The sequence below is a fragment of the Ylistrum balloti genome, unplaced genomic scaffold (genome assembly GCF_031769215.1).
Source record: "Ylistrum balloti isolate Yb309-2 unplaced genomic scaffold, AGI_CSIRO_Ybal_v1 Utg370240, whole genome shotgun sequence".
Classification (NCBI taxonomy): domain Eukaryota; kingdom Metazoa; phylum Mollusca; class Bivalvia; order Pectinida; family Pectinidae; genus Ylistrum; species Ylistrum balloti.
In genome coordinates this window covers 1800108-1823599 of record NW_026782195.1, presented here as the reverse complement: position 1 = coordinate 1823599, position 23492 = coordinate 1800108, and the positions used below count along the sequence as shown (strand labels likewise).

The window sequence follows — 23492 nt, the reverse complement described above, 5'->3', positions numbered from 1 at the left end:
GATAAATTATGTGTGACAACCTTTGTAAAAACGCCAGTCTTTTACTAAAATGTTCTGGATTCATGTCACGAGATAGACCGACACAAGTTACATCACAGCTCTGACAGTTGTTGAAGGTGACCTTGTAAGGCAAAAAAATCACTTGTCTATACAATATGCAGTTATATTTCAGCAAAGTAAAATGAAATGACCACAACAGACGAGTACTTCATTGATCGACACTGAGTTTTGATATCCATACTATACTCAAATTCTTTAAATAGAAATATGCAAATAAATATAGACAAGTATTCAAAATAAAAAGTGAATTTTCCTTTGGAATTTTGACAAAGAAGCGGTGATTTTCCGGAATTATGCATTGTTAAATATAGAATTTATGACAACGTATTTAGCCTAGCGTTTGCTGAATACTGTTGTAAATATTTATACATTTATGTCAATATTATATAATTATTTGTGCTACCATGAAATCGTGTAAGGAGATGGCTAAAACAGCCAGAAATCTTTTAAAATTTCGATGACATATCCCCATCGATAAAAAAAACCTCCACGTTTCAATATTTCTTGTATCAATGAAACATAATTAAAAACGTACAGACATGTTAAATACTTTAAAAACACATTTATCAATATTAAATGTGGAACACAGGAGCAAGAGAACTAGTAAAACTATAGAAAGTCATTACACTCTAACCGCTTTAAACTCTCACTTACGATCAAAATCAACTTCGGATATATATTACATAAATTTCAAAGTTTGTATCTTTCTCATAAGTGATGATGTGAAACATTTCTGTCACGATTTTACAATTACTCATTAAGATTATAAACATTAATCTAAAATGTCGATGCTACTGAATAATATGCTACGTCGTTGCCATCTTGAAACGCCCCCCCCCCCCTCATCTTCAGAAAACAACGTAAACTAGTAAGCTATTAGGTATGTGTAAGTTAAATCCCATTTCAACGCCCTTGCGGCTTTAATTATTCATTTATTTGAACAATGGAGAAATGTGAGTAATGCATTGTGCGATCGCTGTGGAGAAATTGTCTATTCACCAATACCTATGGACTAAGCGGTTTTGTTACTGTGATTGGTCATAGTTTGTGGAGCTGTAAATCGGCTTGTAATGAACTGTAAATATAGCGTATCTTTAGACAATAACAATCATCTTTGCCTCGAGCTACTGTTATTATCCATTATGGCGCTGTCTGCTTTTAGTGCGACCAATGTTGTCATACAATTTTTGTTGGACACGCTTGACTAAACCAGACGAACAGGTTTACACTCCAACAACACCGGTACATTCTATACCTAGACCTGTGTGTACCTTGACACAGGTGAATGGGAGAACGAACACAAACCTATATAAACGCCGGTATTGAGAAAAATTATATTGAACGTGTTTTAACTGTCAAACATGGCGGATACAGAAACCCCTGTGACAAATGGATATAAAAATTACAACGGAAATGGGACACTTGTTCAAAACGGTACTATCAGTATCGATGGACTGACCAGTGACGCGTCCAGTTCGGACAGTAAACTGGACGATGCTGACCACGTGTCTATGTCGTCTGCCAAAAGGTCCAGTGAAGGAAGGTAAGTTTTCATAACTGACAGGTGTACAACATTGTACAGGTGTTGATCAGGTAAACTAATTACCAGAGGTCGTTTGTCGATATAGAATTACACACTACGCAATAGCCACACCACATAATACATCTGTTGACAGGAAATGTGCATGTAAACCTGTTAAATGTGTGACGACTTGAAATCCCATTGTTGGTAGAAATTACCATGAACAATGAAGGGGGACAGAATAACATTCGACATCAATAATTGTGTCTATGACAACTTGTTATACAAGTGTGATAAAAATAGACATGCTACATTTCATGTGATTTCTTGTGCTCGTTGATTGATCAGTCTCCGAAATGGAAGGCGTTTTGTCTTTACCATTCTTTAGTGAGAAACCATAGAAATGTTTATATCAAATGTAATGAATGTGCCCTTACCTTCACGATGTAAAACCAATACAAACAAACCCTGATCAAATATTTACCATGCTTTTAAAATGATCTTCAAAGGATGAAAGGATAGATAATAAAATCGTGGGCTGACATAACTAAGTTCGTGGTAAGATTATCAAAATGCATCACTTTGGTTTAATGGGAGGTACAGCCTTGTAAGACATCAACAAATCATGTTATGTAACACGATGACAGTGCTTGTTACCAGGGATTAAACCATTTGTTACTGGTTGCCATATAAGGAGATGCTGAAAGTCCGGATAGATATGTGGTAATTCTTAATGAACATTTTAATAACTGTCCTGATATCTGGGGATGGTTGTAGTATTTGTATGAGTCCTGATATCTGGGGATGGTTGTAGTATTTGTACAGGACCTGATATCTGGGGATGGTTGTAGTATTTGTACCAGCCCTGATATCTGGGGATGGTTGTAGTATTTGTACCAGCCCTGATATCTGGGGATGGTTGTAGTATTTGTACGGGTCCTGATATCTGGGGATGGTTGTAGTATTTGTATGAGTCCTGATATCTGGGGATGGTTGTAGTATTTGTATGAGTCCTGATATCTGGGGATGGTTGTAGTATTTGTACCAGCCCTGATATCTGGGGATGGTTGTAGTATTTGTACGGGTCCTGATATCTGGGGATGGTTGTAGTATTTGTACGGGTCCTGATATCTGGGGATGGTTGTAGTATTTGTACCAGCCCTGATATCTGGGGATGGTTGTAGTATTTGTACGGGTCCTGATATCTGGGGATGGTTGTAGTATCACGACCTGATATCTGGGGATGGTTGTAGTATCACGACCTGATATCTGGGGATGGTTGTAGTATTTGTACAGGTCCTAATATCTGGGGATGGTTGTAGTATCACGACCTGATATCTGGGGATGGTTGTAGTATCACGACTTGATATCTAGGGATGGTTGTAGTATTTGTACGGGTCCTGGTATCTGGTGATGGTTGTAGTATTTGTACGGGTCCTGATATCTGGGGTTGGTTGTAGTATTTGTACGGGACCTGATATCTGGGGATGGTTGTAGTATTTGTACAGGACCTGATATCTGGGGATGGTTTAGTATTTGTACAGGACCTGATATCTGGGGATGGTTGTAGTATTTGTACAGGACCTGATATCTAGGGATGGTTGTAGTATTTGTACGGGTCCTGATATCTGGGGATGGTTGTAGTATTTGTACAGGACCTGATATCTGGGGATGGTTTAGTATTTGTACGGGTCCTGGTATCTGGTGATGGTTGTAATATTTGCACGGGTCCTGATATCTAGGGATGGTTGTAGTATTTGTACCAGCCCTGATATCTGGGGATGGTTGTAGTATCACGACCTGATATCTGGGGATGGTTGTAGTATTTGTACAGGACCTGATATCTGGGGATGGTTGTAGTATTTGTACGGGTCCTGATATCTAGGGATGGTTGTAGTATTTGTACCAGCCCTGATATCTGGGGATAGTTGTAGTATTTGTACAGGACCTGATATCTGGGGATGGTTGTAGTATTTGTACGGGTCCTGATATATGGGCTTGGTTGTAGTATTTGTACGGGTCCTGATATCTGGGGATGGTTGTAGTATTTGTACGGGTCCTGATATCTGGTGATGGTTGTAATATTTGTACGGGTCCTGGTATCTGGTGATGGTTGTAGTATTTGTACGGGTCCTGGTATCTGGTGATGGTTGTAATATTTGTACGGGTCCTGGTATCTGGTGATGGTTGTAGTATTTGTACGGGTCCTGGTATCTGGTGATGGTTGTAATATTTGTACGGGTCCCGATATCTGGGGATGGTTGTAGTATTTGTATTATGTTAATTTTGGTACCAGTTTTGATATCTCTTAGTGGTTGCAGTTTTTTTACCGATTCTGAAGTATATATCTGGGAATCATTTTATTGTTGGTACTAGTTTTGATATCTCGAAGTGGATGCCGTTTTTTGTACCGGTTCCGATGTATATATCTCGGAATGGTTTTATTTTGGGACCAGTTTTGATATCTCGAAGTGGCTGCAGTGTTTTGTACCGGTTGTGATGTATATGTTCGGAATGGTTTTATATTTGGTAATAGTTGAATAGTTGTAGATAACTCATACTGATACATTTGCGTATTAGTCTGAACCCTGCAGTATTTTACACTACGTAACCTCACAGAGACTTCGGTTTACCTACCAAAAAAAAGTTCACGACTTAAAGTAATTTGAACGTCGTAACACCTTTAGTATCAAATATCTTTATTACAGGTTTGCTGACTCTATGTGATCAGCAGTGAAGCGGATGAATTAGATCACAATGGGATATTTTGTTATTGTGCGAACTTACAAGTCCACGCTTTAATTTTTACATCGGTCAGTGAACACTACTGCTGTGATGTACACAACCATTGTATACTTTTACTGACCGTTGATAATACCGTGGTGTTTAATTGTACAAACAAAACTCATAATGGGTACAAGGCGGTTAGAGTATGACGTGATGTTTAGATACTTAATGTGCGTGATACATGCCGAAATCGTCTCGGATTTGTTTGAATGTCCTTGGAAGCTATTTCCTATCACGGTTTACAATTGCCAGACTATATAGATTAAATCAGGTGGAATGTTTCATGGTTTTTCCTAGACACACAAACTGATATACGATGCATATCGTCATGTTCATATTAAACATCAGTCTGTCAAAACCGGATTACAAAGCAGCAAAGCGCGTAGGCAATGATTTTTTTCTACATTTAAATCTGAAGGAGGAACTTATGGAATGTCTCCGCCTTGTACATGTGATGATACTTAGATTATTATTCTGCCTTAACAGGTAAATGTATGCGTAATACATGGAAAATGGTCGGCTTAGTCCAATTTACTATCTGGCCTCGCTCTACTAACTTCGAAGCTATACAGAACCAGTTCGTATCTAAGACGAATCTACAGTAAGCGCTGTACCATTCAATAGTTCGTGAATGATGAAAGGGTCTAGATGAGTCTTTTTATAATTCCATATAAATGATGTGAAATTGTGTATCACCCCTCAGCCGTCGGGGAACAACGGCGATTCAAAATGAAAAAAAAAAAAAAAAAAAAACACAATATCGTACGTTTTAGGATGGGAAGATGGCCATACAAAAATGTCTGTAACCCAACCATCCGTCATACGGATGACAAACGGAAAAGCCAATAATAAAATCTTTTTTTCATACAGGGGACAAACTGAAAAGTCGTTGACCCATCCTTTTGTCATGCAGGAGACAAAATAAAAAAAGTCAACAACCCATTCCTTCATTATAGAAGGGACAAACTGGAAAGTCCTTAACCCATCCATTTTTGTCATACGGCGGACAAAATGAAAAGTCATCAACCAATGCCTTTGTCATACGGCGGACAAAATAAAAAGTCATTAACCAATGCCTTTGTCATACGGTGGACAATATTAAAAGCCAATAAGCCATTCCTTCGTCATACAGGAGACAAAATTTAAAAAAAAAACTCACCTCTCAATACCACAGAGGTACTCACTTGCAACAAAGAAAATACAGAAACATTAACGAGATCACAATTCAAGCACAAATTAGTTATAACTAGGGCAAAATACAAACAAGAGAGAGACACCTGAAAAAGTACAAAAATAATAAGACTGGGTTTTCCGGAAGGATGACTGTCGTCTGCTTCACCGTCGTTACACGCCATGTTAATCTTAGTCTAACGAGCATCAAACACGCCAACTTTATGTCGCACAAAGATATAGGTTTCTAGACGAGATCATTTCATGGCGGCTGTAAAAATTCCCCATAGTCTCCAAAAACCTGAATCTCTCGAAACTCCATATCTGTCGGTAACCAACATCTTGCACGAAAATTGTGATTCTGTGAACAAGCCCTGGAATATCGAAGCAACTGCAATATTTAAACAGCATAGGTTGGGGACGAAGGGATTGTACTATCAAGAAATGGTAGAAGCTCTCTCTGTAGGTTTCGTTGTAGAAAAAGATCGAGTTTAGCGACTGATGTAGAAGAGTGTGTCATGTCCTTGATTTCCGATTCTGATGGGTATATACAATGGGCATGATAAATAAATATCTTTTTATTTAAAGACAAGACGCAATAGATGTATATATAAATAAAATGGAAGGATTTTATAATGTCTTTATGATAAATTCAGCGTTGCATGAAAACATACACAAGTCAACCAAGAGAGGAACAGTTTGTTCCCTTAGGTAATCTGATTGTTGGAAGATCTTGTCACCAAACCTGACGAAGATATTTTCTATCAAGAATTCAATCATTTTTATGACTTCATACCCCATATATTTCTTTCAATTTGGGCGAATTTTCAACGAAATAGATTTTCTGAAAGCTTCAGTATATATGTAGTTCATAACAATATATCTATATCGTCATTTGTCTTTCCTAGAAATGAAAGCTCTCTTAACAATAGAGCGAAGGCATTCCTTCATTTAGTGGTGGTATATAAATTTAAAAATCCGCACATCATTGATTCCACTTTTTGAATAAGCATCCAAAAATTATGGAGACACTCGCTTGAAAATCATTAACCAATTCCATTCATTTTTGTTTTCATAAGAATGCATACTTCGATTTAAGAGAATGTCTTGTTTGAAAGGAATGCTCTTGGATGGCAGATTTAAACTCGTCCACGGTGGTAGTCGACACAATTTGGATCGTCATAAAATTCCATTGGTTTACTTGTACATGGTGTATTTAAAAGAAAGAAATGTCTTTAGATGTATCTGTCTGTAAGAGCAGAGATTTTGGCCAGACTGTTTGATAAAACGACCACAGTAAAAGAGCAATCTTACATCTGTTCTGTGGGCCTGAAGGGTTCGCCACTGAAGGGATTCCATTATATGTGATATCGACATGTCGATCAGCTGTTTTTTCTCTGGACTTTCTTTTATTGATGATTGGATCTTTTTGTGAAGACACCGAACAATGAATTTCAGGCGTAATAGAGATTTGTAGGCACGGCTCTTCATTTTTCTGAATTTGTCTGTAGGTTGCGACGTTAAATGCCCGAAGATTGCGCTGCTTCCGAGTTGTTTTCGAAGCAACTGAGTTGATGTGTTGATCTCATTTAAGATTTGTCTGTACTGTCTTGTCAAGATATTTTGCGAAATCCGTTTTCTCCAGATTATGTCTCTGTATGGCTGTAAAGAATAATTTTTGACTTGCCAGAGACCGTGAGGAAAGAACATTTATTTTGATGAAAGGTCTTCAACCAGTCAAATTTTCATTTAGCTGTTGCGTTTGGATATGACTGAAAATTCAGTTGATCCACAGTTGAATTAATGAATTTGTAGGTGATGCCATCCTCAGCAAACAGACGGAGGGTGCTATGTTTAAGATATTCCAGAAGATCGTCGTCAATAACCCTTCCCAGTATTATAGGCATTCACTGTAATGTCAATAACCCATCCCGGTTTTGTAGAGACATCACTCACTGTTATGTTAATAACCCATCCCGGTATTGTAGAGACATCACTGTTATGTTAATATCCCATCCCGGTTTTGTAGAGACATCACTCACTGTTATGTTAATAACCCATCCCGGTATTGTAGAGACATCACTGTTATGTTAATATCCCATCCCGGTTTTGTAGATTCATCACTGTTATGTTAATAACCCATCCCGGTATTGTAGAGACATTGCTGTAACATCAATAACCCATTCCAATATTACAGAGACACTCGCTAAAATGCATTGTCCTGTAACCCATATATATCTTTAGATAATGTGTGAGATTTTTTACCGGCCATAGGAATATGATAAACAGGACGATGTATCGGGCTCTATAATGGTTCTGAATCAATGGTTACAAAGTAGTTATCTCAAGTGCTTGTCAGAGAAGAAAGTGAGTTGAATGTCGATGAATATTTGTTCATGTACCGTGCGAAGAAATAAGAAAAGATGGCGTTCGAATTATACACTGAAAACTTTAAGTATCAAATTATGCAAATTTTTAGAACATAATTTTACTTCCTGAGACAAAAATATTTTCCTATCAAAAATATTTGAAATACGAAAGGTGTCCTTCGTCAATTTGATCTGACTTGGCCTGACGTTACACATCAACCGCCATTTATATGAGAGCGAAAACAAGGAAGTTTGACTGGCTTGTAAAGTACTAAAACCGACCACTTTTTTTCAGCGAGATTTTGCATTTAAATGTTAAGGATTTTGTACTTTGTTACTTTAGTAATTCCGAGTAGAGAACCGAGACATCCTGCACATTTGTTTTGTTTTGCAATGTTTTTTGTCAACCAAGGTTTTTTTCATTGCTTTACCAAACGTTAACTGAAAGATACTAGATACTGGACTGTCACAACAGAATATGAAAAGTGTATTTATTGATTACATGTCAAATAAAATTGACCCCGATATTTCACTTAGGCATACCGCATAATAAACACGACCCCGAAAGACTCGGGATTTATTTCACTCGGGCATACCGAGATATTAAAGATATTTTCTGTTGTAGTCTTTCCTAAGACCAGCCTATGGATATGTAAATATAACAGATGTCATTACTGGATTTATTTCAATGCTCCCACCAGGATTCGAATCCATGACCTCTGGTTTACTGGTTAACATCCGCCCCTAAATGAAATAACTCGGTCCTCGGGTTTCCGGGGGTTCACGCGATGATAATGGAGAGTGCTATTCCCGAATTCTTGTATGGGTGTCAATGTAGTAGAGGTCATTACTTATTCTAGAACATCCGCTGGGACTCGAACCCGGGGCCTCTGGCGTACTAGTCGTATGCCGGGCGATATATGGCTGCTAGTATTTACCAGGGTTACAGAAACTAACTCAATTTCTTCTGAAAGTTTGTTTAATCCGGAGTTATATATAGCTGTCATATTTCTGATACTGGAACATTGTCGTCCTCTAGCTTCCTTTGACGTCCCGTCAAAGTCACGGACGGCTCGATGCTATCGGGGACATTCTTTCGAGAGTGGTCTCTACTCGGGGTCATCGGACTTACTCAAAGGAAAACAAAACGCTGAATACGTAACATTCACACCCCATCAGCTTACACGATAACAGATAGAATTAGGGTTATCCATGGGACATCTCAATCGATCGTTTGCATGTTTTTGTGTGGACGTAAACTATATACAAAGGTCGCTCGGTTTACACGCCCTCGGCAAACTGTTTGTAAAGTTTCTAAAGCGTGATAGATTGTGTGATAGTGACATACAAAGGTATTGTGTTCTAGTGCTATGAGCTGGCTGCCAGTTCTACTATAGCGAACATTGGAACATCTGAGGTGGAATCATAGAAAGATATTGGATATGAAATATTGGAAGGATTTTGAATCTGTAGACGAAACTGGCGTGTGCCTTTAGTATTTTATGCAATGACAGTCGTGTACAGCATATATTTCGCAGCCAGAATGGTTACAAGAAACTCCGGTAAACCAAATGCCGTGAAGATACGCGCTCTTTACTAGGGTAGCTTGTGATTTACATAATTTTCGGTACATCAATATAAAACTTGTCCGCCAGACATTAGTCAGTTCAGTCGGACTGCCCTATACCATGTTAGGAGATTATACTACCACAGAACACAGGAATTGTCTAAAACAGGACACCATATACCACAGAACACGGGGATTGTCTATACCAGAACATAGGGATTGTCTATACCAGGACAATCTGTACTACAGAACATAGGGATTGTCTATACCAGAACATCAGGATTGTCTATACCAGGACAACATATACCACAGAACACAGGGATTGTCTATACCAGAACATCAGGATTGTCTATACCAGGACAACATATACCACAGAACACAGGGATTGTCTATACCAGAACATAGGGATTGTCTGTACCAGGACAATCTGTACTACAGAACATAGGGATTGTCTATACCAGAACATCAGGATTGTCTATACCAGGACAACATATACCACAGAACACAGGGATTGTCTATACCAGAACATAAGGATTGTCTATACCAGAACAATCTGTACTACAGAACATCAGGCTTGTCTATACCAGGACATAGGGATTGTCTATACCAGACCATAGGGATTGTCTGTACCAGGACAATCTGTACTACAGAACATAGGGGTTGTCTATACCAGAACATAGGGATTGTCTATACCAGAACAATCTGTACTACAGAACACAGGGATTGTCTATACCAGACCATAGGGATTGTACCTGTTCTGTACCAGGACAATCTGTACTACAGAACATAGGGATTGTCTATACCAAGACAATCTGTACTACATAACATAGGGATTGTCTATACCAGAACAATATGTACTACAGAACACAGGGATTGTCTATACCAAAACATGGGGATTGTCTATATCAGAACAATCTGTACTACAGAACAGAGGGATTGTCTATACCAGAACATAGGGATTGTCTATACCAGACCATAGGGATTGTCGGTACCAGGACAATCTGTACTACAGAACATAGGGATTGTCTATACCAGGACATAGGGATTGTCTATACCAGAACATAGGGATTGTCTATACCAGAACATAGGGATTGTCTATACCAGACCATAGGGATTGTCTGTACCAGGACAATCTGTACTACAGAACATAGGGATTGTCTATACCAGAACATAGGGATTGTCTATACCAGAACAATATGTACTACAGAACATAGGGATTGTCTATACCAGGACAATCTGTACTACAGAACATAGGTATTGTCTATACCAGAACATAGGTATTGTCTATACCAGGACAATATGTACTACAGAACATGGGGATTGTCTATACCAGAACAATCTGTATTACAGAACATAGGGATTGTCTATACCAGAACATAGGGATTGTCTATACCAGGACAATCTGTACTACAGAACATAGGTATTGTCTATACCAGAACGATCTGTACTACACCGTACTACAGAACAAGGCGATTGTCTAGATAAATTGCATTTCAAACAAATGTCGACTTCTATGTAAAATGAGAATAGTTTGAAGCACATTTAAGTTATTTCCAATTTCCTCTGAGATAATTAGGGTAGCTTATTACCGCAATGATAATATCTTTGATATTTTTTTCACTCGTCCAGTCCACGCGCTATAATAATAGTGTCCATGACAACACAAGATCGAACTTGAATGAATGAACTCGTGTTACCTTTAATTTGTTCTGGTGTAATCAACCAATTGTTTGTTATCGGAGAAATACTGGCCATGGGGGAAATAGAGGGAACGTTGAGCAGGCACTTTGCAACTGTCCGTCCGCGCGTCCGCTTAACGATTTGTTCACATTTTCTCGTAGGCGAACTTACGTACAAACAGACGATCAGTAAATTGTTACAACTCGTTTTACCGGTATTTTTCTTAGATCAATATTTCCTTTTAATTGGTGTTCGGGACGGATTGTGCCACAATAGTCTATTTGAAACCAAGCTTCCAATTTCAAAATGTTGGTTTGTATATGACCTGTAGTTTATGCTTATACAGAAACAGACCACACCGAATAATCCTGGGGTTCAGAACCTTGCTGAAAGCAAACCATTTATTCTTGTGTAACAGGTAAATGGACGTGAAAATAAATAGCATACTTTATTAGACACTTAAATGTCGGTCAGGTTATCCTGCATGTAAACCCGACAAGCTGTACTTAGTAATAAAAACGACAGTAATAGTATTGTAATGGGTGAAACATGATGTTCAAATGGACTAAGTTTTCACCAAAGCGGATATTAAGCATGGTTATTTTACTTAAATTATTTTTTTACATGTGATAAAAAATGGAAGTTCGTGTCCCTATCGATAAAAAGCTTTAACGTCCCGGTCACTATCGATAAAAAGCTTTAACGTCCGGGTCATAATCTATATCTATTGTTAATCAATTGCTTCCTCGGTTATAGGTGAGTTGTCATGACAATGAATTGACATAATTTTCAGGAGGAAGATCCTTTCTGATTAGCCCTTTTAAAATAACGTAGTCCGTTAACTATATGGAGTATTTCCTCGTCCACATATCTGCGTACCTGGTACAGAGTACCTGTACAATTACGGGTACGTATCGCTAGACTACAGCGGTAATCAGACGCAGGCACGTGTTTCTCGTGCACTGTTCGCACTACAGGATTGCGTGAGTTATGGTCAGTATTTCAGAGACTACACAAGGGACTACGGGTATGTAAATTCTCTAGATCTCCTTCCTGTTGTTCGGATAGCCACACGTCATATACAGTTTAGTCCTGATATAAATATAACTTTATCCAGTCGCCACCAGGTAAGATTTAATTTATTGTAACTTAAACATTAATTATTTACAACATCTACAACACGTTAAATCGATACTAAGGAATTCCACGATATTTGTTGTGACGAGCTCCATTCAGCCACCATATAGATAAGTAAATTTGTGTTTAGTTTTTGACTGTGATCGTACACGTTCAGTTGTAACGATACATTAAGTCCGGAGCTTATACATCTACCTGATATTGTTTGTGAGGTACGTCCCTACGGAGATTGTACATGTATCTAATATTGTTTGTCAGGGACGTCCCTACTTGATCATTTAACTTCATATCTCCTAATTTTGAACATCAGAATTGGACAAACTACACCACTTATCTGATGTGTTTTTCTAGTACATCTCATTTTTAAAAAAAACACTTAAAGTATGAACAAAAGAATGAATTTATCTCGGTGATGGTACCGTAGCACCGTTACTTACGCTGTCGATTAGTATAAACAGAACTGTCACAACCTGGTCCTCAGCCCTTGATAATATTCAGTTTCATTAAATGTATACTTGGTACGTGTACATTTTAGATAATGTGATATGTAACTAGTTTAATTTTAACTGTCGTCAGGAACAAATATTTGTATTTTGTGATTCATTAATCATCGTCCCGCAAGAATATCACACTTCTAGGACTTGCTCGTCTGTCGAGACCTGCTCGTGAGTGTAATATAACGAAACAATGACGGATCACTATAGAGCGCGACCTGTTTGTAAGTGTAGCATTATTGTTTAATGATCCAACAGTTGGACCACTATTCCTACACGTATATGATGTATCGGTCATTTACAATCTACCTTTTCGATTGGTTAACATTTTATATAAATCATATCACCTATAGCGATCCCACTTAAAGTTCTAAAAGTTGAATTATCATTATCACGAAACGGTTGATGGACGACTGTCACGATACAGGTGATGGGTCACTATCACGATACAGGTGAAGGACCACTATTGCGTAACAGCTAATTGGCCGCTATTGCTAAACAGGTGATGGACCGCTATTGCTAAACAGTTGATGGGCCGCTATTGCTAAACAGTTGATGGACCGCTATTGCTAAACAGGTGATGGACCGCTATTGGAAAAAAGTTGGACCGCTATTGCGAAATATGGCGAAAATGAAGAAATACAAGCAAACGTAAAGATAAGCAAGTTATCTCTCTCGACTGCGCAATGTTTAGTCCTATTTTGTTATTGATATCTGGGATCTATGATAAATCGAGTCACAATTAAAGGTAAAAACCTTCTTAACAACTGTTTCAAACAAAGTCGAAGTCTTCTCGAATTTCTTTATGTGGTAACCGAATAACCGAAGGTGATATCGACAATGAATGCCCTGTCCTTCTATTGGCTGTTTACTCTTTTTCACTTTACTGTTTCCAGTCCAACGCTAAGTTTATGTTGTATCGATTTCAATTTCCTGTTTCGTCTAGATTCCATGCATGCCTTGTTTGTGTTTAAATTTTTAAATGTTCAAATATTGTAGTCACAGAAAATGCTTTCATGACAAAAAAAAAAAAAAACAAGGAAGTTTAGCGCGTCTTCAACGATAAGTTAAAGTGAACAGAGAACACGAAATCAGAATTGTGGTTATCGAATTTATTTCTGTATCATATAAACATTACTTGTTATTCACTCTCTATTATTTATGACGTCATTAAATAATAAACGATCTAAAACGAATGAAAATAAACAAACATTGGGTGTGAATGGTGTACCAGAGCGTATAATCCCTGCTGTTTATTCGGTGATTTCACGCCTCCGCCTACAAATTGAGTTGACTCACCAAGAACAGTTTTTTTCATTTAAATAAATCGGTAAATACCTTTCTGACATGTTTTTGAAGCAATTGCAATAACATGACGAGATTAATGGATAATATCGGCAATCTTCTCAACGGGATCATGTAATTAAAAAAACGCACATGGTTTCGGTCACCTCAGCAGTACTTACAGTACTTAATAAAAGTGATTGCGACTTGTTATTAAGTCAATAAATGACAGCGTCTAATTATGACAATTCATGTATAGAAGTCGTACACACAATAGGGATAATGACCAGACAACGAAACTACCCACACTCGTCACGGTACGTTGCGTTCGGTCATCGTATTTAAAAAACATATTTATATACAGTAAGCTGTATAGGCAGTGACACATATACCTGACAATCGGTCTACCGTGGAAGTCGAAACACCCACCATATGTGTCCGTTTATTTGTACTAGCAGGAACTAGCATGTCACAGATCGGCAAGTAGACACAACATGCCTGCCATTCACTACCGAAAACGGAACGAGGACGAGGATCAGTTCAGGTATGGTAAATATTTCGTGTTATGTTTAGAAAAAAATATCATGTGTAGAAAATATTGACAAACACATGTTCACCTGATGTGATGACACAGAAACAGCTGTTCATCATCTCTAAGCTATATGCTATTTTTAAGTAAATTTTTATTTCTATTGTACTATCGTAAATCGCGTTTAAGTGTAAAAATTGCCTTGTGTAGAACATATTGACAAACACGTGTTTACCTACAGCTTACTGTTTATGACATGACGACACATGAACAGCTTTAAAACATCTCTGAGCTATATAGTCTTTTTTAGTATAATTTTTTTCTGCTGTACTATCGTCAGTCGCGATAATGTGTTATTTGAGGGCATTTTCATCAAAACCTAAACAGATGTGGCTCCCTCTATTGGTGTGAAGGAAGGGTATCACTAACTTGTGATAACATGTATATTTTCAACCTTATGTCGTAACAAACCAGAATTTAGTATTTTACAATATTTGCAATATATCTACATGTATTTTATTCCGAGTTAGTAAGTACACTAGTGTAGGTCATTAACTTAACAGGTCACTGACTTCAAACCTAACAGGTGTGTACGATATAAAGGATGGTTACAGACTGACAATATACTGTGCTGGAACTGTAGTGAAACACCTAACCAGATTTAATGATATCTGATCATGTTGATATCGGTTACCTAACACAATTTTACCTTTGTTTTATGGCGAGGTGATTCGCCCTCCATTTCGGCCCGTGATAAGCCCCCTGATTTCGGTTCCCACATTAGTTGATTTAACAATATGACGTGTTCCTGGTTCATGTAGGAACAGTTCTTACCAGTGTGACATAGTTGGCTTTAGGACACAGATGTAAATCTATATGGGACCATTTAATTCGAATTGAATGGAAATTGCTACTTATGAAAAAACTGCCCCAAAATGAAAAATTACCCGGCTTTTTAATGGTATTGATTTAGAAACGAGTTTCTCTATATTTCGGACTGAAATATATTTAAGTTGTCAATAAAAATAAAATAACTTAATCATGCGTTTCGTTTAAATACATCAAAAGTTAATATATTTAATTTGAAAATTATTGCTCTCTATTTACAGTTCATTTTAAAATGACTAATTGTATCGCAAATGTATTCGGAATGAAAAAGAGATACACCCTGCGATTACTCTGTCTGTCTGTCTGTCTGTCTGTCTCTGTCTCTCTGTCTCTCTCTCTCCCCCCCCTCCCCTCTCTCTCTGGTTTTGACACTGTGATATTGCCATATATTTTGCCATTGATGCTTTGCCGTTGGTTGACGCTGATGTGCGGTATATTACAAATGTTTTACCATTGGCCGTTGACGCTGAAGTCACATTTTACCCCGAGAAATTGGCACTGTGGTACATACTGTTCATTATGTCCCTGTTTTGGAGCTGTAGCATTTTAAAATGAGATGTTATGACATTGTGGTACATTTTACATTTGGTTTGTCGTTGTGAAACATGGTACGTTTTAGTACAAATACATTTCGTCATGGCGTATTGTACGTATGTACTATACCGGAAGTATTGTACATCACTACACCAGACAGTAAATGTACAAAACCAGAAGTATTGTACATCAGTACGTCAGACAGTAAATGCACAATACCGGAAGTATTGTACATCACTACACCAGGCAGTAAATGTACCACCCAAAGTATTGTACATCACTACACCAGGCAGTAAATGTACCACCCGGAAGTATTGTAAATCACTATGCTAGGCAGTAAATGTACCATACCGGAAGTATTTTAAAGACACTTTATTAACAAGTAAACATACTGTACCCGAAGTATTAAAAGACACTTTTTAACCCAACAACTAACAGCAGAGTGTTGTAAGTCACTATAAGGACCAGTACTTTATCCGAGATGCTGTGACGAAGTCTTAAGTTATAAAGATGCTCCAGTGACTACCAAATTTAATATTCTTCAAATATATATCTCTGGGAAAGGTTCGATGCCTTATATTGATTAAAATAAAAAAATGACCTGAATATGAAGTTGACGTTGAGGACATTGGTATACAATGTGAATACAATGAAGGACAATATAATTTACATTTGATTGTTGCTCAATGAATGTGTATTTACATTAGCGTTTTTGATTTATTGCATAAATCTTTTTTTTTTAGTTTAAAATTAAGTGCATGGTATTTGTTTGCACCAGGGTAAACTGTGTGTAGGGGCGTGTTGAAGAGTTTTATTCATATTGCATGAATGAGTTTCCATTAAACGTGCCTATGTGTTATGTAAGGAATTCATACAACACCTGTACGTGGTGATACACCTGTCATTAGCCATTACATTGTCACTATGTAATCTCCGTGTAGGTCTTACATTGGAGACGGATGACGGACAAGGAAAACCAGGTTAGAGCCATAATGAAAGCTATAAGATGTATAGTGTGCACATAAAGTATTACTCATTTTATGCATTTCAAGTAGCAATATACCAGGATAGAGGTTTCAGTTACGGAAGAGTGTGTTAGAACAGCCCCGGGCGGATTTGATTGTTCAGATTTCTAAAACAACATCATAAAGAAAATTTTACTTGTGAATATTTTTAAAACAAGATATAATAAGTGTGTGAGACAGTATAACACGTGTGCGAGACAGTATCACATGTGTGTGAGAAAGTATAACACTTTTGTGAGACAGAATCACACGTGTTTGAGACAGAAGCACACGTGTGTGTATGAAACAGTATTATACATCTGTGAGACAGTATAAAACATGTATGAGACAGTTTAATGCATGTGTGAGACAGAATCACACGTGTGTGAGACAGAATCACACGTGTGTGAGACAGTATAATACGTTGTGAGACAGTATCACACGTGTGTGAGACAGCACGACACGTGTGTGAAACAGGAATACACGTAAGACGGTATCACACTGATACATTCCCACATCATGTGATATTATGTTACATAATTGCCATGCTATTTAGTGAGCACTTGAGTAAAAGTAATTTTAGATAAAAAAAATTATATAACGTTAAACTCTTACACTTATTTAACTGTCTAATGGTGCAAAAATGAAGACAATAGAGAAAGTGACAGTATGGAAATCGGATGAGAAGAAATAGACCTATTGATTGAAAGTGGACACAGGGTTTCCAATTTTTCATCAAAGAAAAGAGGACTTTCATAAGTCCCTAAGAAGTGAAATCTCCTGTAAGTCATGCTATTCATATATCTCAACACTTCACCACAGGAACGTGACGCCAATTTCCGTCACAGCATCACTTAAAACATATTTTACATAAACTTTACCACGTGCTTGTGGTTTCATTGATAAAATGTACAGTATTTGGTGATGATACAGCTGTGAAAAGACCTCCGGATTCCTATAAAACCTTGAACATATTTTGTGTATGTAAATGTTGTACAGTGGGTTAGGGTTAGATGTATTCACTAGTCACATGGTGTTGTATTACAAATATGTATAGTTGTCATATTTATGATGATAAACCACGTTCCTAGACTGAACATGAAAGGAGTGACCTTTGCGTTTGTGACGTCACAATGTTAAACACCAATATTATGGACTGCTAGCTTATAATAATCAAAAATGATCAGGCACTTCAAAGATATCTTACAATCCATCTTCTCCCATCAAAATAATCACGTTAGGTTTTTTTTTCTCATAAAGACGACATTCTTTCACCTTTTATCGACAGAATTTATTTTATGCACGTAAATTCATTAATTAAAAGGTTATTTAGTGTAGAGGTTAGGCTTTGTCGTGGGGGTTACAAAAATTGGACCATCCCAGCGTGTCATGGCGATACCACTCGGCTTTATTTCTATAATAATACCGACATTATTGTATATTGATCCTTCTTTTCCGGTCCACTGCGGAGTAAACAGAGCAATACCTACGGTTCGATGGACCGGATATTAGGGAATGTCTATAAGTATTTTGTTAAGAAATAGAGCGACACCTTTCAAAACACTGAGCTGTTTTCTTTTGTATGGAACGACAAGATTTGTGTATTCTGTAACGTTTACGCGGTGTTAAAGGGTCACCCATTTTCAGTGTGTAGATCATGTGTTATCGCTCTTAACAATATATAATTGTTATTTCAAGAGAGGATTTAAATAAATAATTGTCTTTTGTTTGTACTTGTAGCCTAAGAGGATTGCCGGCATTGCCAAAAGATTCGGATCCACCACCACTGCCGACCCAACCCCCCAGGAATATAGAGAAACTGCCACCCAGAATGAGGCCAAGAAACATACAAAATGGTAAGTCTACATTATACCGATATCTAGGCCAAAAAGCAAATTAAAGGATGGACTTTACAATACACAGCTTTATCAGAAACTTTCCCGACCCTGACTATAGGATATACAGCTTTATCAGAAACTTTCCCGACCCTGACTATAGGATATACAGCTTTATCAGTAACATTCCCGACCCTGACTATAGGATATACAGCTTTATCAGTATCATTTCCAACCCTGACTACAATATACAGCTTTATCAGTAACATTCCCGACCCTGACTATAGGATATACAGCTTTATCAGTATCATTTCCAACCCTGACTATAGGATATACAGCTTTATCAGTAACATTCCCGACCCTGACTACAATATACAGCTTTATCAGTAACATTCCCGACCCTGACTATACAATGTACAGCTTTATCAGTAACATTCCCGACCCTGACTATACAATGTACAGCTTTATCAGTAACATTCCCGACCCTGACTACAATATACAGCTTTATCAGTAACATTCCCGACCCTGACTATAGGATATACAGCTTTATCAGAAACTTTCCCGACCCTGACTATAGGATATACAGCTTTATCAGTAACATTCCCGACCCTGACTATACAATATACAGCTTTATCATACAGCTTTATCAGTAACATTCCCGGCCCTGACTATACAATATACAGTTTTATTAATAAAAGTCCTGACCCGAACATTACAATATATATATGTATGTAACTTCACCGATAACCTTATTCTGAATGTTTTGTTTTCTTTCAGGAACCAAATTTATCCCAGAAAACGAAATCACCATTCCAGGAGATGGAAACATATCCGGATTTTCCGTTGAGGATATGACGACATTTTTCAAACACATGGGACTATCAGACAGGGTAGTGAATCACCTTAATAAAAAGTCTGTGAGCGGAAAAAGATTTTCAAAGTTCTCAGATTCGGATCTCGAAACGATCGGCATCAACAACCCGATATTGAGACATTTCCGAGACAAAAGTGTCGTCTCTAGTTCAAAGAAAAGACTGCCGTTCATGTTGTGAAACTGTTCGTAATCATACATACATGCATGGATCCATGAGGAAGTGTTGCTGTTGTGTCTGAAAGCGCCATTTTTGTCGTGAAAAAAAAACCTACAAAATTGTGACGTTTTTCCTGAAAAATCAGCCCAAAGTGCCTTATGTGAAAAAAAGCCAGTTACTGTTTTGATAATGATGATTCTTTAACGATCAGAATGGTTAAGAATTTGCAATGTTCTACAAAATGCCAGTTTTTATATCGCCTCGCTCATTAAGCAAAACAGATATTTACTCTGTGTCATATTGTACAAACACTCATAATGTTTACGTGTTCGTAATTGACAAAAGTCGATGACGTAGTATACCATTGCTCCATGTCATGATAATTTACATGTCTAAATTTATAAACTGAACAATTATGTGAATATGTTGTGATGTACAGCTGCATTGTATATGTATTTACTCAACTTTGATTTAATATTGGTATATCGGAAGGAAAATGACGGCTTGAAGTCCATGTGTCAAGACAAATATATGAAAGTTTGATAATATCGGGTGAAGACTGACGCAGAAAGCCTGTCATTGTTTCATGTCACTGTTTCAATGATGGAATGTGATTGTCACCGTGTACCTTTTACTGCGACACAAGGCATTGGGAATCAATGCTATTGTGATTTGAGAGAAAACCATATTTTCTTTAAATTTTTTGTCGTTTGACCATGGCAATGAAATGTCTCAGATGTAAACATCATACTTATTCGTGTAGATTTCACTTCGAAATTACAATGACACAATTAACAAACTAAAATAACCATCCATTGATGTTGTAAAGATGATTATATTTCCCAAGCTAAACAAATACTATATGTTTGTATGTCATGTTTATGATATAGCCCAGAGTATTCAATACAAAAAGATAAACCATGCCCATAAAGACAACTGTAATAATACCAGAATGATCGATTTGACCCCATGAACCAATATGTTCGATGTGAACCAGTAAACCAGTATGTTCGATGTGAACCAGTAAACCAGTATGTTCGATGTGAACCAGTAAACCAGTATGTTCGATGTGAACCAGTAAACCAGTATGTTCACTGGGAACCCGTGTACTAGTATGTGCAATTTCAACTAGTAAAACAGTATGTTCAATGTGAACCAGTAAAACAGTATGTTCAATGCGAACCCGTGTACCAGTATGTTCAATGTGAACCAGTAAAACAGTATGTTCAATGTGAACCCGTGTACCAGTATGTTCAATGTGAACCAGTATGTTCGATGTGAACCAGTAAAACAGTATGTTCAATGTGAACCCGTGTACCAGTATGTTCAATGTGAACCAGTATGTTCAATGTGAACCAGTATGTTCGATGTGAACCAGTAAAACAGTATGTTCGATGTGAACCAGTAAACCAGTATGTTCAATGTGAACCCGTGTACCAGTATGTTCGATTTGTACAAAATTATTAAGCAAGGCTGTATTCTTTTCAGTTGTTACTATATCGTGTTGTTTGGTTGAACGTTCTCTCTATTGAATGGTAATGTTTTGTCAAATTGCCTTATGATCATTGCAGGTTTATATTTCTTTTTGTACTTTGAACTTGAAAAGTATAACACAGGACTGGACTACGACAGCCTTCCCCAATGTAACACAGGAAAAAGCACTACAACTCTTGACTTCTTTTTAGATTTTAACAACACACATTTATTCGAAATGGTTTGTTCTGTTGCACAACCGGTAAATTGTTCTATTGGTTGATGACATCAATAATATTGATTACAAAGCCTCCATTTCAAAGTAGCAAGAATAGAGTGACTTGAATAGAATTGTAAGACTTTGAACAAGATTGTGAGACTCTGAATAGAATTGTAAGACTCGGGGGTGGGTGGGGGGGGAGTTGTATACAAATACAAACAGTTGTGTAAGTAAATTGATATTCTACAATTGAGCCTGTAGGATGTCATGTTTTAGGTAGTATGTGACTAATGTATTCTCTAGCGTGATTGGTTGGTACAGTGCGGACGGAGTGCACAATGTAAGCGTTATGTGTAGGCATCCGTGTGAGATATATCAGACAAATGTAGGTTGTGTACGTGTGTAAAATAGGAAACTAACTGCGTTATAATAAAAAAAAGTGTATGTGGTATTTTGTGTTACTAAGCTACCATGCCATGTAATAGATTTCAATACTAAAAGTATATGTATGACGTATAACTATGCAATATGTATACAGAAATATTACATGTTTACAATATCCAGATAGACATAAATAATATGTAGTTAATGTTTTTAACAATTTCTATTATAGCTACACACAGTGTACCTGTTGACACTAAGTGTCGTAGGTTCAGTTAAATCAGATTTACTATTCTGTGGAATGATGTTAATCTGTTGTTAAACTGTAATATTTCTGACAGTAGCTCAAAATAATGCCTTACTCAGTCGCTGTGTCTTCTCAATAATTAGATGTAATCCTTTGTCAAAGGCCAAACGTCTTTCTATAAAGATCATTTAGCAAAATACACAGAAAACGATTAAGTAATTCTATGGTTGAATGACAAGTTATATATGTCATGTCTACATTTTTTTGTAACATATTGGATATTACAGTTGATGTTGATCCAGATATTTTGATTTTATCGATAGTTAAAATGTATAGTGTACTTTATCAGAAAGAGGTCAGTTATGACATCATGTGAAATGGAAATGTACATAATGCATTAGACCTTCGGGAAATCAGCTGGAAAATTATCATTTATAATTATATATTGTATAATTGAGAAATCAAAACGTTATCCATTTTGTATAGTGTTTTTGAAACAATTAGCAATGACTTATTTGGTAAAGTATTAATAACAGTTTAGTAGGTAATAAAAAACATATTGTAGTTTGTGGGGCTGTTTTTTTTTTTAATATGAAGAAATATGACAGGATATCAAAAGGTTTTGCGGTTTTATTGATATCGTATTCTGTGATGTCCTAAACAACAATATGACACAGTGACGTAATTATAGCATGTGATGACGTAAATCTATTTCAATGTGATACAGAATTAATTAAATAGATATATTTCCAGAAATTAACTATTATTTATATGCAAATATTGAATAATAAAATCAAATAAACTCTTGATGTTGTGATCGTTATGTTTTATACCCAACAGGAATCTGAAACTAAATCAAGACCTTTAATCATTATTATTGAATGTTTCATCATAAATGTTATTCAATTGGAACATTGTGTGTTCTATACATTTTTGTAAAATCAGAAATATGAAACTGTGAGGATGTGATGATTCTCTGTAATCAAAACTGCAAGCGATTGAAAAGCACATATATTTTTGCAATTAGAATGTCATCATGGAAAAACTATATGATTTAGGAGGGGGTTGGGTGGGGTTCTTTTCTTATCTATAACAGTACATCTTTGAAAAGATACATCACATGATGTAGTTTTTATTCTAATCTCTTGGCCCCTTTTCTACTTTGATGTCTTTCTGTTGATTTTGGTGTCGCTTCAGTCCCCGTTTGGGTTAAGGTCCTGCAATTCTGGTGCTTTTTGATGTCTCCATGGTTCCAGTATGCTTTATGCCACGCCTTCCTT

At 36.9% G+C, this 23492-nt stretch overlaps 1 protein-coding gene across 1 annotated transcript; it reads left to right on the top strand.

Moving 5' to 3' along the window:
* The first annotated feature begins 1421 nt into the window (after positions 1–1421).
* On the top strand, positions 1422–19912 carry LOC132552129 (uncharacterized). The gene is made up of 3 exons (XM_060216269.1): positions 1422–1603; positions 18766–18881; positions 19638–19912. Exons 1-3 carry the CDS (start codon positions 1422–1424, stop codon positions 19910–19912), a joined length of 573 nt encoding a protein of 190 aa, XP_060072252.1.
* Positions 19913–23492: the final 3580 nt, after the last annotated feature.

What these genes read in the sequence shown, in the direction of transcription:
- LOC132552129 (XM_060216269.1), top strand. Translation starts at nt 1,422, where the DNA reads ATGGCGGATACAGAAACCCCTGTGACAAATGGATATAAAAATTACAAC. An exon ending in AAAAGGTCCAGTGAAGGAAG is followed by an intron (nt 1,604 to 18,765) that starts GTAAGTTTTCAT and finishes TTGTACTTGTAG; the next exon opens with CCTAAGAGGATTGCCGGCAT. An exon ending in GCCAAGAAACATACAAAATG is followed by an intron (nt 18,882 to 19,637) that starts GTAAGTCTACAT and finishes GTTTTCTTTCAG; the next exon opens with GAACCAAATTTATCCCAGAA.